The 13,150-nt window shown below is 44.7% G+C and overlaps 1 protein-coding gene across 7 annotated transcripts in view; it reads left to right on the top strand.

Moving 5' to 3' along the window:
- SYNE2 (spectrin repeat containing nuclear envelope protein 2) overlaps nt 1-13,150 on the top strand; it is a 197,714-nt gene that overhangs the window by 170,714 nt on the left and 13,850 nt on the right. For all 7 annotated transcript variants that reach the window (XM_052783400.1, XM_052783405.1, XM_052783402.1 and 4 more), the window contains 4 exons: nt 7,377-7,539; nt 11,180-11,367; nt 11,529-11,679; nt 12,186-12,368. In XM_052783400.1, coding sequence (XP_052639360.1) covers nt 7,377-7,539; nt 11,180-11,367; nt 11,529-11,679; nt 12,186-12,368 — 685 coding nt within the window. The remainder of the gene's footprint in view (nt 1-7,376; nt 7,540-11,179; nt 11,368-11,528; nt 11,680-12,185; nt 12,369-13,150) is intronic.

The following is a 13,150-nucleotide window of genomic DNA, read 5'->3' as shown; positions in this document are numbered from 1 at the left end:
GCATGGCAAGGGAAGCAAAGTATGCCGCAGTGAGGCCCCTGGGTAAACAATACAGCCATGTTCAGCAGAATTATACTGGTTTGTGGCAGTATCGCTGTAAAATCTCATTCTTGTAATTATTTTGGTGTGGGGAAAAAAAAAAATACCTGGGCAGTTGAAATCTCACTTGCAAAGTGCCTGCTTTCTTTCCATGTTCTCTGGGCTCCCTGTCCTTGGGATTACGCTTCTCTTTGGTGCAAAAGCTGTGACAGATTTCATTATCGTATCAGGCAGGATGGTTGGGCTTATTTTCGTTATGCAATGTGTGCCGAGGTGTGCCGGGAGCAGGGGGAGCTGGCAGTGCAGGGGGGGGCCCTGTCTTCTGTGCGCTGTCACCATTCCCAGTGTCTGCCTGTCAAGCTGGGAGGGTTATTTCCCTGTTTTCTGTCTCAGACCTACCATTTCGAATGCGTTTTTGAACCTTCCCGGGCCATAATCAGGTTAAACTGTCGAGGTGACTGGGCGTGATATCCCATGCAAATATCTGAAGCCTTCTCATGGTGAGCAGTGTCTTCCCAGGCACTTTTTATCCTGCCATATATTGAATGTGAGCAATTGGCAAGTCGATACAGGTCTGCAGAAGATTACCTGAATACTGAAAAACCTTTGATTTCAAAATCATTCCTTGCATTTTTGGTGGGATTATCATAACTTCTTTTTTTTTTTTTCTGATATTGGCTGGGTGGGGAGTGACGTTTAATCCAAGGTTCTCCGACTTCCACCATTTTTCCCACCCCGTGATCTCTGGCAGTCATAACATACAGAAATCATGACAGCGTGTTTTTCCACAAACAAATGATGCCATAAATGAAGATTAGGGGTTATTTTGTCCCCCAGCGTAACAGGCTACTTGCACTGGAGGCCTTCCGCCTGCACTGGAAGGTTAAAGAGAGGACAGGTTAGTGTGTGGGAGATTTAATTCGTACTTAAAATACCTGGGATATAATGGTAAAGGCGAGAAAGAAGAACGCTGGGGAAGTGAGGATCCATCTGTGTGCGTGGTGCTTGTGCGTGGATGTACGTTTTCTGGGTTTTTTGGGTTCACTTCAAACTGACTCTGCTGCATATCATCCGGGTCTGAGGCTCCAGTCCTTCTTTCACGCAAGAAATGAACACCGCGTCCACCTTTTTCGGTGCCGAAGCCTCCAGCCAGCAACCTTTTTGTCGCCAGCCGCGGGCAGCCGCTCGGCGTGCGCTTCTTGGCGTGCTAATTCTCTTGTGTCAGAATAAAGCTCTCGTGGTTTTGTTCTGAGGAGGGATGCGGCCGTTTGCCAGGTAAAATACCAACCCAAAACGTCGGGGTTAAAAGTGGGGAGAGCTGTAGTGGCTCCTCAGCTCGGGGGTCGGGGAGGAGGACGAGGATGGGCGAGCCCCCCCCCTACGCGGATGCTAAAGCGGCGAATAAATAGGGCATCTGTGGAGGAGGGGTTTCCTCTTCCATGCCTGCCGCGGTCGCACAGGCGGTCCCCCTCGCAGCTTGGGATTTGCAAGCCGAGGAATGGTTTTTTCTCGCGAACCGTAAGTGCCATGTTGGTAAGCGGCAGCGGGTTCCGCGGGGGTGGGTTTTCTTCGAGAGGGCACCGCCGGCGCAGCGGGACCGGCCGGCCTTGGGGGGCGGGGGAAGGGCACCGGGGCGGCGATGCGCCAGTGGCTCCCCGCAGAGTCGCCTTGGGCAAGTGGATGAGTGGGAGATGCGGCGCGTTAGCCCGAGCAACAGTGCTCCGGGGCCTGTCCTTTAAAATCGGCTGCGTTTGGGGGTTTTTGCACCCAAGGCGGTGGAGAGCTGCGACAGCAACCTTTTGGACTCGCCGGCTGGGTAACGCGAGAAAAGCCGCCTCCGACGCACCCGCTGTTCGCCCTGCTCACCGTGCTAACACAACCCACAGATACGGGGGCCTCCTGTCATTGTACCAGGGCCGGGAGCTGCGCTGAGGAACGTCCTTGCATTCTGTACGAAGGCCTAAAATTTGCCTTTGACATCACCCCTCCAAATCGGGTCTTTTGTCCCTCACATGGTTAAGCTCGCCCTGCGACTTACTGAACAAAGGTTTCCTGCGTTGTGCATCTCATTTGCCTTACCGGGTTGTAAACAATCTTATCAGCTGGCAGGGCAATTTCAGCTCCTCTTAGGTTAAAAAGAAATGTATGTGGTATCTTTTTCTGATGACATTTGAGCTTGTGAAGGAGAGTTTGGAATATACATCCGGATGTTTTTCATTCCTTCAGACACTAAAATTTGAATGATACTTATTACCCCGTGTGAGCTTCCCTATACCTTTTCCTGCGGCATTTTGACAGCTAATGCAATGCAATTGGCAGGCATTTTGCAGTTCTTTATGTTTGTGTGAATACGTTTCAGTCAACCCGAAAGTGCCTTCAACTGCTAGATACTTCCTGAGTAGGTACTACAAAATATTCTGTGTGTTAATGATTCAGCCTGAAAAAGCTTAACGCGTTTCTCTTGTAACCCGATGCTGGCAACTTCGTCGAGGTTATTAAGACCCAAATCCAATCTCGAGTCAGGTCAGTTGGTCCTTCTGTTCACTTTTGCAGCCAGCTTTTAGTTGTAATCTACCAGTTTTGTCCTTTTTCTGCCACTTCTATTGTGGTGTAAAGATTAAGACATTTAGAAACTGGCTTTGTTTGGCTTATCCCCGGCATCTTATGCATGTGTGTAAGTGCTGTTTTGAATCAGGAAACCTTTTAAGCTGGGCCCTTTGCAAAGTACAAAAAATGTTTGAGTTTGCTGAGGTTTTTTTAGATTGGTGGTGATATTTGTTGGTTTGTTTTTTTTTAATTATTACTATTTTTTTTGTTTCCGGGGGCATGTTAAATGGTAGCAGGTGAGTTCGCATTGGGAAGTGAACTATGGGTAGGTAGGCCTTTATTCAGTAAACAGTAAGTTTTGCCTGTTTGACCAAATTACTTGAGAATTACACTTTGTAGAGGAAGAATTGAATCAACAGTGGTAGCAGCCTTTTCTGTCTTCTTGGTAACTGGGAGGAGCTCATTTCCTCTGCTGCACTTGAACTTTTATTGCTGTTAATTCACTGTGTGTTGGGTGATTGGTTACCTGGATGTGGGGGGAGCTTTTGCCCCCAGGTTTGGTGGCTTGCATCGTGCACTCCCACCCAGCTCCCAGGAGGCCTGTCTTTCCGGACGAATAAGTCCCTTCAGGATGCATCTCAAAAGAGTCGGAGGAATAAGTCCCTTCAGGATGCATCTCAAAAGAGTTCATGAGGTTTCTTTCATGCAAAGAGCAGGTAATTTGCAAGAATACTTGCAGTGCGCAGAAATGCATCTGAGAATGGTTGTTGCAAATGTAAGACTTTTATGGATGTAATTAGTCTATTTTACGTTTTTCTTTGAGCTGTAGCCAGAGAAATCGCAGTTCCCCGTGACTTCTGTGCAAGCAGAGGGTGCCCAAGGAGGAAGCTCAAATTTTTCATCATTTCTCCTCTTGCTTCAGTGTAGAACCCTACACTTTACCTTAGGCTCTGTGTCTGCAGACTGCAACAAGAGCAGATCAGCCAATGTGAACATCTGGACAAGGCTGCCTTCCTAGTTACACACTGCGCTAATGTGAACTTCTGTTAGGTTTTTACTCTCTGGCTGTTTAGCTCCAGTTTAAGATTAATGACGTAGAGCATTAAGGGTGGTTAAATGACTGACAAATGCCATATTCTATCCAGAATATGTAACAGATTAAATTACTTAATTACAATGGTGTGTCTGTAATGGTAATTGCTAGAAAATAAATACAAGCTCACAGTACCACAGTGATGCTGTCTTTGAGACTGTTGCTTCTAGTAACACTAGGAGATAAAGACCCACAAATTTATGGTAATATCTGTAACTTGAATTTTAGAGTGATTTCTAAGCCAAAAGAATATACTTGGGATTCTAAAACTGTTGCTTTTTAAATTTACTGAATGTGCTGTCAGTCATAGAGACATTTATTTATAATCTAATATCCCTTGGTTTTGCTTTGGACTTGCATGGCTATATTCACTTACCTGTTATCCAATATGCAGACAGAAGAAAGATGTCTTGCAACCCATGAATTTTTCTGTAATGCAACTTCAGGATGGGAAACAGGTGGATGCAGACAGAGAAGGGAGTACAGGGATGCAGAGATGGTAGTGAGCAGCACAGTAAGCTGTGGTCTCAGCAGGTCAGCTGTGGCATCAGGTGGTCCCAACATGTGTATCTCTTGCAAGTTGTCAGAGAGACATTTCCAAAGCACTAGTGGGGAATGTCACAGAATATGCAGAGAATAAATTGCCACTGGATATAGTCAGGGACAGTGCAGCGATCGAGCCTTGCTTTCCTCCCGACTGGCCTGAAGTCATGCAGAGTTAATGCAACAGCACAGATGTTTGGCTCGGACTCTTCCTCAGGCCTGGCTCTTCTAGTGGTTCTTCCCTTTGGTGCTCAACACAGAGCCTATATTGTCCCATCTCTCCAGGGCAAAGGGTTCCCGAGTCACCTGTCTTTGGTGGGCCACGTGCCCTGAGGAGTCACAGGCCCTGCTGAGCATCATAACCAACTGGATTCAAATTGACTGGTGGGACAGAAGCAGGGAATAGAGTGGAGGAATAATTAGGTCTCCTGGGTAAATTACTGCTAGCCCACAATAGCACAAGAAAATGCTGTACAGTTACCGGAGTATGACATGTTCATTGAGTGCTACTTAATAGAAGCAGAACCAGGAGCAGGAAGATTTATATAGCAGCTGTTTGCTTGGGAGCCAGATGCCTTCTGCATACAGGGTTGAACTTGGGAGCAGACCTCTGAAAAGAGCTTGTTAAGGAAAGCAAGAGCAGCTAAATGCTTTTGTCATCTGCTGGCTTCCTCTCTATCAGCTGCAGGAGTGGAAAGCATCGTCAGTGTAAAGGGTCAGAGGCATCTGCTTTGCACTTTACACCACTATCTGTGGCTTTGTGGGTGCAAGGCAGGACCAAGGTGGACAATGGACTTGGGCCAAATCCTTCAGGCTGGCTTGCAGGGTTGCATCAACCAGACAAAACTAATTTCACATTTTGGAGAGTGCAGAGTTGCTAAATACCTGCCAGGAGTCCTAGTGTAGGATTGTGCTCTTCTTGCCCTCCTTGTAAAACAACTGAAAGTACTGCCCGGTCCTTTTGGGACAAGAGGTAGGGGAAGATGCTTCCCATGCTGCTAATCCATATGAGACCCCAAATTTGCTGGCCTTACTCTGTGCCTTCACAGTAACCAATAGGACTGAACAAAGCCAGCAGGATCATTCCCACATCTCCTCCATAAGTGCTTTGCCTTAAATCAAGTGTCTAGCTGACTTACGTATCCTCTTTGATTACCTTAAGGTTGCTAATAAGATCAGTTGTTGCTTAGAGTGGCATATTCATTATGGATTAGCTGTCCTGCATCTCTTCTGTCATAGTATCATATGCTGCAACAGGCAACTGCAAAAGCTACTTGGTTACAGGCAGTTTGGACCCCTCTCCTCTAAAACCTGCTGGGGTAGTGTGGCAGCAGGCAGGTCGGTGGGACATGAAACTCGTTTTTCTTGCAAGGAGCGGCAGGTCCTTTGCATGAAGCCAGCATCCAGGTAGCCTGTCACGGACACTTCTGTCTTGGTGTAATCTGTCCCTACCTGCACTAGATGAGATTACATCCCCCCCCACCCTGCCCTAGTCCTAGCTCGCACAATGCTGGTGTTGCCAAGTAGGTTAGGGTTCCTCTCAGACCCCTCAACAGTCCCCTACATTTTGGGACATGCAGTGATCCCCTTGTGCAAGCTGCCCTTCCAGTTCCAGTTGCTGGTTTTGTTCAGCTGGTAACAGTTCCTAGTCATGGTGGCTAATGAATGCGAAATGTTTTGGCCTTTTCATGATGCATACTTCAACTTCTTGCACTGCACTGCACTTAGATAATGAGGCTCATCTGGGGGGTTGCTAGACCAGGCAGTAACTTAAGGTTTAATTCAGAAATTTGCATTTTAGAAATCACATGCAAGGTCCAAAAATCCATCACAAGGCACAGGGACAGAACTAGACATCAGAGGGATGCAAGCAGCCAGGAGGACAGCACAGGGAAGCAATGCTGGCTAAGAAGTGGGTTCTCCCTAGGACAGGGGTGGAATCATTTCACCTGACTTTAGCATCTGCAGTGTTGATGTTTATACTACTGCAGGGTAGACCATTGCAGTTCATGTAGAAAAATATGTGCTTTTTTGGTACAACTCATCTCATCTTTGTGATCTGGATGTCTAAGACAGGTCTGATAGAAATCATAATCTAGATTTTTTTTTTTCGTTTTTCTCCGTTAACTACCAAGGTCTAGATGGCAAGCTCCGATATCAGTCTGAAGTCAGAAGAGATAAGTGTCACACAGGTGTTGGGCTTTTTAGTAATTTTTGTTGGGAATTGCAATAAATGAGAATTTCAAGGAAAGATTTGAGAGCATTGAGGTAGTTTTAACAGATACTCCTCCCAACACATGGGGACAAATTTGCCAAAACGTACAAACATGCTACTTGGATAATTTGAGGGGCTGATAAGGGGTTTTGACATGGGAATATGCTGTAAAAGCTGGAAATAAACAAAAGTTTGTCTGCAGTTTGAGAGCTGTGCTACAAACAGCTGTAAGAAGAATAAATGGTCTTGATGGTTCATTTGCTTGTCTGCTGCACAACTCTCTGTAGCTGTTGGATATTCTCCCTCATCAGGATTGGTTTTTTTTCATTTTCACCCACCAGGAAAGTCTGGCACATCTCTGCACTTTTCAGTGTGTTGTTTAGAAGAGCTTTTAATGTTGTGGTGCTGTAAGTTCTACAGTGGCTGTTCAGGCCTTCTCTCCTGTCAGCATTCATTTGCTTGGGGAGTTGGACCTGTGGTTTGGGCAAATTCTGCCTCTGTTGGTGGAGCGGTACCTTGCTGATTAGAGCGGGCCTGTTGGTTGCTAAAGATGACACTGAACGTAATTCACAGCAGGAAAATCAGACCATAGATACCTATTTTAGTTTAACTGCAGCATGTTAGATACAAACTCCCACTTAGACAAATCTCCCAAGAACTGACTGAAGAGCTTACTAGCAGATGAATGAGACTACAAAAATTCACTCTGCTCATACAGTTTCATTAAAGAATTCACACAAGACCTTCCTGCAGCTGTAGAGCAGAGGCCTGCTGAGCCAATTTAGGTAGGTTTTGACTAAAACATGGCTCTGATTTACAGGCAACAGCTTGGTGTGACAGTAAGTGCTTCATAAAGCCATGCCTGTCATCACCCTCTGCTAACATCATTTCCACTGATTGCAGATCTTTGTAACAAAATGTTCTTCCTGGTTTGCTTAGGGTGAAGAAACTGAAGGAAACATTTGCTTTTATACAACTATTGGACAAAAACATGAGTAACCTTCGCACCTGGTTGGCCCGGATTGAGTCTGAGCTTTCCAAGCCTGTTGTTTATGACATCTGTGATGACCAAGAAATCCAGAAGAGACTGGCAGAACAGCAGGTGGGAAATAGCAGCAGTCAGAGTAAATGACCTAAAATGCTGCTGATTACAATTAGTCCTGGTTTAAAATCACCTGTTTCTTTTCTTTAGCAAGGCCTTCTAACTGTTTGCTTTTCATGGCATGTTCCTGCCAAGATGCATTACATGGAAAATTTTTATTTGCTTGCTGTAATTTCAGTATTGTGTTGACTTACCCCACTTCTCCCTTCCCCCCTCCACCCAAGGAAAACATGCAAAATACAAACAAAAGCATTTTTACATTTGATAGTTTGCTCAGTTAAGTACAGCAGATTTCATAAGGGCTAGCCAGGGCACAGACAGTGGGCAAAATCCATGAGGATGACTTAGGCTGACAAGGCGTGAATGCCTGGTCTCCTGCAAACTGGCTGTGGCAGATCGGAGTGCTGTGATTTGATGTATTGCCCTCACTAGCTCAGTTCTTTTCTCCTCCTTGCAGACAGCAGAGCAAGCTTGGCAGAGAAGGGTGTTTGAGCTTTGGAGGGTGGACTTGTGCAAACACACTTTTGACTGAGGCCTGATCCAGTAGGCAGGCTCTGAAGATCCCCTCAGGGTTGGGTGAGATGGTGCGTGAATCCTGCTGAGGCATAAGTGTGAACCAACCTAGCACCGTTGGGTGTTGGTTGAGTGCGTGTAGGCATTTATCTGAGACAGTGACTTACTAGGGGGATCTTAAGAATCTATGCTAGTTTTAAGTGCTGGAGATGGCAAGGATCGGGCACAGCTGAACGTGCCAGCTATCCCAGCCAAGTGGAAGTGTGAGATCAGTTGGATAGTCCTGGAGTAAATTTCTCTCTCCAGCAGCCAGGGAAGGAAAAGGAACTTAACCAAAGCACAGACTTGCTGGTGGAGTCAGCCTTTGCTCAGGGCTGTGCTATAAGTCTACCTAGGTTCAAAGTGCCTCACTGGGAAGGCTGAGAAAGACCACAGCTGTCATCTGGCGTTTGTGTTAAACAAGAATATTTGCCCTAAAACTGAGGATCAAGAATAGAGCTGTTAAACATGGAAGCTTTATGGCATCTGCCTTTAAGAACACCTAGGGGTGTTCTTCCCATCCTTCCCATCTTCTCTCTCTCCGGCTTCTGCTTTCATGTCTAAGGAAAGATTCCCGAGTGACCCAGACCCGAGGGCTGTGTTCTCTGCTCATTAATATGGCTCTCCATCCACTCAAGTCCCAGACATGGCAGGAAGGGCCAGCTCCTCTGCAACAGGAGTGGAGATGGCTCCCACTGACTCCACTGCAGGAGCTGGTCAAAGACCAGAAGCCTTGGCCCAGTGCCCCTAATGGTTTCATCTACCTTGTGACTGGTCATGTAAACAAGAAGGAAATATTTCTTCCCATCCAAACCTTTTGCGTTCTCAAAGGCTTTGATAAATTGCCAGGCAGAGAAGAACGTAGGGCACAAAGGAATTGTGTCCAAACTATTTTTATTATGAGCATTCGAGCTTCAGCTCACTGTAAGAGCCATCATTTGCTGCTCAGAGCCACTTACTGCTTTGTTGTTTGGATTCTGTTTCAAACACAGACCTTTGGGTACCTCTAGAATCCTTCTACTCTAACCTTTTAGCAGACTGAGTGTGAGAAGACTGTGCTGACTTAAAAGACCACAGTAAAAAAAAAGCTTCTTTTGCCCTGCATTAGAGAAACCTTTATCTGAATGTGACAAGTAAAAAGATCTTTCTTGATTTTATCCGAACAATTATTCCAGCAAGAGCAGAATGATGGTAAGAAATGCCCTACAGGCTTCTTTTATTTGACGTCCGTGACTGGAAAAGCTTTACCTGTTCGGTCTTGAATAATGACATTTAAAAGCATGGTGCATCCACAGAGATGTTTTGTGGCATGTTTGTTCAATTAAAGGATGAAGATTAAAACATGAATAATATTAATTTTAAGATTTCAAAGCTGTTTCACTAATGCAGAACTCTAGCAGCATGTAGTCTGTTAAAGCTCTCTGGGCAATGCTGTGCAGAGTTGAAGGAAAAGTACCTTTTTGGGCACAACGTATGTTCCTGGCCCCGTTAGTTTGTTGCGTTTGTCTCACCGTAATACAGTCAGGTCATTTGGATGGAATAAAAGCTTGGAAAACGGCAAGGATTCTGCCTAGGGTTATTCCATGAACTCAGGCATGACCAAAAGTAATGAGATTGTGTCAGCAACATTACCATAGTGCAGGTAGAGTGGATTTGTAATCTGTGGTCCAAATTCTCATTTTCACTAATACAGCTGTAAATCCAGTGTAATGTAATGAATTCAGAAGAGTCTCTCCAGGTACCAGCCTACTCTCAGACGTAGAGCCTGTGTTAAAAAGATGTTGCTGCCTCTTGCTCGGAAGACAGCTGTGAATCCTTAATAAGCTGTCAAAAATTATGTTGGGTCTGCTTCTGGCAGTCTCTCATCTATGTAGAGATTTTGGCTTCTACATTCCTTAAAGCTGTACATTGCCACAAATTCCACAAGCCAAATTTTGACCATTTATGGCTCAGCCCTTCTTTGAGGTACCCATGTAACACCACTGAAGACTGCCACTGCGTGATACTCAACTCGTTGCAGCTTTTTGATTTCTGGGAAGATCTTCCTTCAACTCCTTTTGTATTTACTACAAGCTGTGTCTGTTTTATGTTTTTTTTGTTTGGTTGGTTTGGTTTTGTAAGTCTAGAGCAAAACCAATTCTGCTTCATCTGTTCACTGAAATCAGTAATACCATTTAATGGGGGTTCCTGTTCACTGTTGTCAGTAAAATATTCATTTGTGTATGTTGTTCTAGTGTTATTCAAGCAAAAGTCTCTGTATCCTTCATTAGGAAAGCCAGAAACAGTTGAAAAAATGGAAATGTAGTGGACATTGACATTTCATTAATATTTACAGTTGGTAGCCTTGTACAGAGCTGCCTTTTCAATAAGAAATATTTAGATAAGGCTTTCTTTTTCTGTTATTTAATTACATTGACTTTAGGAGTAGTTATAGGTCCAGAATGAGAGGCCAGACTGTGATGGAGATGGAGGCTATGGAGAGGAAGCCTGTAGTGTAGATTAGACAAAGGGTCTTTGCCAGACCCTTTAAAATAGTCTGTCAAAACAGGACCTCCACAAGAGGGAATAAGAAAAGTAGTGTAACACCAGCTACTTGTGTGCTGGGTTTCTGTGTTTCATGATATCAGCCTGTGATCATATAGTCACTAAAGTACATGAACTGTACTACAACTTCTCTGTCAATTTTTACAGTGTAGTAAGCGGATATGAGACATTGTCATCTTGTACTGTCAAAATCAATAAGTACGTGTTTACAGTAAGGTAAACATAGTAGTGTATGTGTAAGGTTTAGTATGTGTAAGGTTTGGATTTTGAATGCACATTAAAACTGTCCAGACTGTTAATGAGAAGATGGAGCTTTCACTGAGATACCAAAGCTGGACAATCCCTTTTTGCATGGCAGTTCTGTCCTGACCTGTCAGCCTGTCCTCTGCAAGGCTTATCCTGCAAGTCTGTTTTCTAAAGCTAAATAAGCTTTTCCTGACACACAAATTGCTCTTTCCCCATCCTCTGCAGCATTTTGAAAGGGTATGTCTGAAGTCTAGCCGCACGTTTCCTTCTACTGAAGCTATTCTTTTGCCATTGGCAGGATCTGCAACGAGACATAGAGCAACACACTGCAGGGGTGGAATCTGTCTTTAATATTTGTGAAGTCCTGCTACACGATTCAGATGCGTGTGCTAATGAGACAGAGTGTGACTCCATCCAGCAGACTACCAGGAGTTTGGACAGACGGTGGAGAAACATTTGCGCCATGTCTATGGAAAGGCGAATGAAGTAAGTCTCTTTTTCTTACCCCTCCTAAAGAAGCCTGTGTCAGCATTTTGGAGAAACACTGTAGCTTTTGCCACACGCTGAATTTTGAAAAAAGAAAAAAAAATCCAAAATTAATAATTAGCTTGTGATAAAACCTTTCCATTTTTGCACCTCCCTCTCAGAATTGAGGAGACCTGGCGCCTATGGCAGAGGTTTTTGGACGACTACTCTCGCTTTGAAGATTGGCTAAAATCATCTGAAAGGACAGCTGCTAAGCCTAATTCTTCAGAGGTTTTGTACACACATGCAAAGGAGGAGCTGAAGAAATTTGAGGTGAATTTTTTCACTTCATTTTTTTTATGCTCAGCAGCAGGCTGAATGGTCAGACTGCTAAATACTTACTGTCTGTGTGAAATGCCTGGATCACTGGAAAACACCAGTTTGACACTGGTGGTATAGAGAACATAAATAATCTGGCCAGTGTGTGGCTGCTAGGTATCTCGCTGATTTATTTGTCTCCAGAATTTTTTTAATGTGGAGAATGCAATGCTCTGAATTGACAAGATCCTGCTTATAAGTTAAAGATTTGCTTTTTATAGGCAGGAGACCTCTGTGGGTTGATTTTTTTTTTTTTTTTTCTTTCTTTCTTCCTTTTCCTAATGAGCTAAGTCTGAGCAGATTATTTAAAATATGTGTCTTTCTCTGGATTTAATTTTGCAGTTGGAAGGTCTGTTTTTAAGGGGAGGGCATCATCATCATCATCATCTCTCTTGATGGATAGTATCATCTGGATCCTTTCTTATCTGCAAGGGAACTGAGTTCCTTGATTTGCCTTGCAGGCATTCCAACGGCAAATTCATGAACGACTCACTCAGTTGGAGCTGATCAATAAGCAGTACAGGCGCCTTGCCCGCGAGAACCGCACCGACTCGGCCAGCAAGTTGAAGCAGATGGTACATGAAGGCAACCAGCGCTGGGATAATCTCCAGAAACGAGTCGCTGCCATTCTGAGGAGACTCAAGGTAATTGCACGGTGGGGTGAGAGAATGAGAGGAGCACTTGCAAGTTTCTGTAGGAATTACCCAAGGGCAAAACGCATACTGGAGCAACTATCTTGTGTTGGTTTGTGTCTTGAGTTACCAGTGTAGGAGAGCAGCTCTGGAAAGGTCACCAAGTACATGGCATAAACACGTCCTTGGTAGATGGCTTCTTGGTAGTTAAAGAAGGATAAGGGAAGAATGGGTGCAAATATTGGAAGATGTGTTGCAAGCCGTACTGATCCTATCCCACTCTCCTCCACCCTTGTCACGCGTGGATGCATTCATGCACTTGCACGTTTTCGTAAATAAGAGGCAGAGAGACAGAAAGGCCCCAGTGCAGGTATGGTTTGGAGTTTACAACACAGCTCTACTTCATGACAAGTTATGATTCACCTACAAGGCTTTAAACATGGAGATGTGATGGAGAGGCATACTGCTGTCACCAGCTCCTGCTGTGCTGTCTGCCTGACGGAGGAATGTTGTCAAAGAGTGTATTTGTGACACTTCAAATAAGTGTCCTGCTTGTCAAGTTAAACTGATCTCTGGGCAGATATTCTGTGCTGTGCCCTGGGGGAAACTTGTCACTGCCCGATTTTTAAATACAGCAGTGCTGCAAGCAATTGACAGGGAAAACTGTTAGATCCCCAAAGTCCATGGATGAGGCTGTGAGAGTGCTGATGGGGTTTGATCTGTGCAGTTAGGAGGTGTTGCCTTTGGGATGTTATATGATCTCCTTCCTGAAGAGTAAATCCGCCAAGGAGAAC

This window comes from Harpia harpyja, chromosome 3 (genome assembly GCF_026419915.1).
Source record: "Harpia harpyja isolate bHarHar1 chromosome 3, bHarHar1 primary haplotype, whole genome shotgun sequence".
Taxonomy (NCBI): domain Eukaryota; kingdom Metazoa; phylum Chordata; class Aves; order Accipitriformes; family Accipitridae; genus Harpia; species Harpia harpyja.
This window is presented reverse-complemented; position numbering and strand designations above follow the sequence as displayed.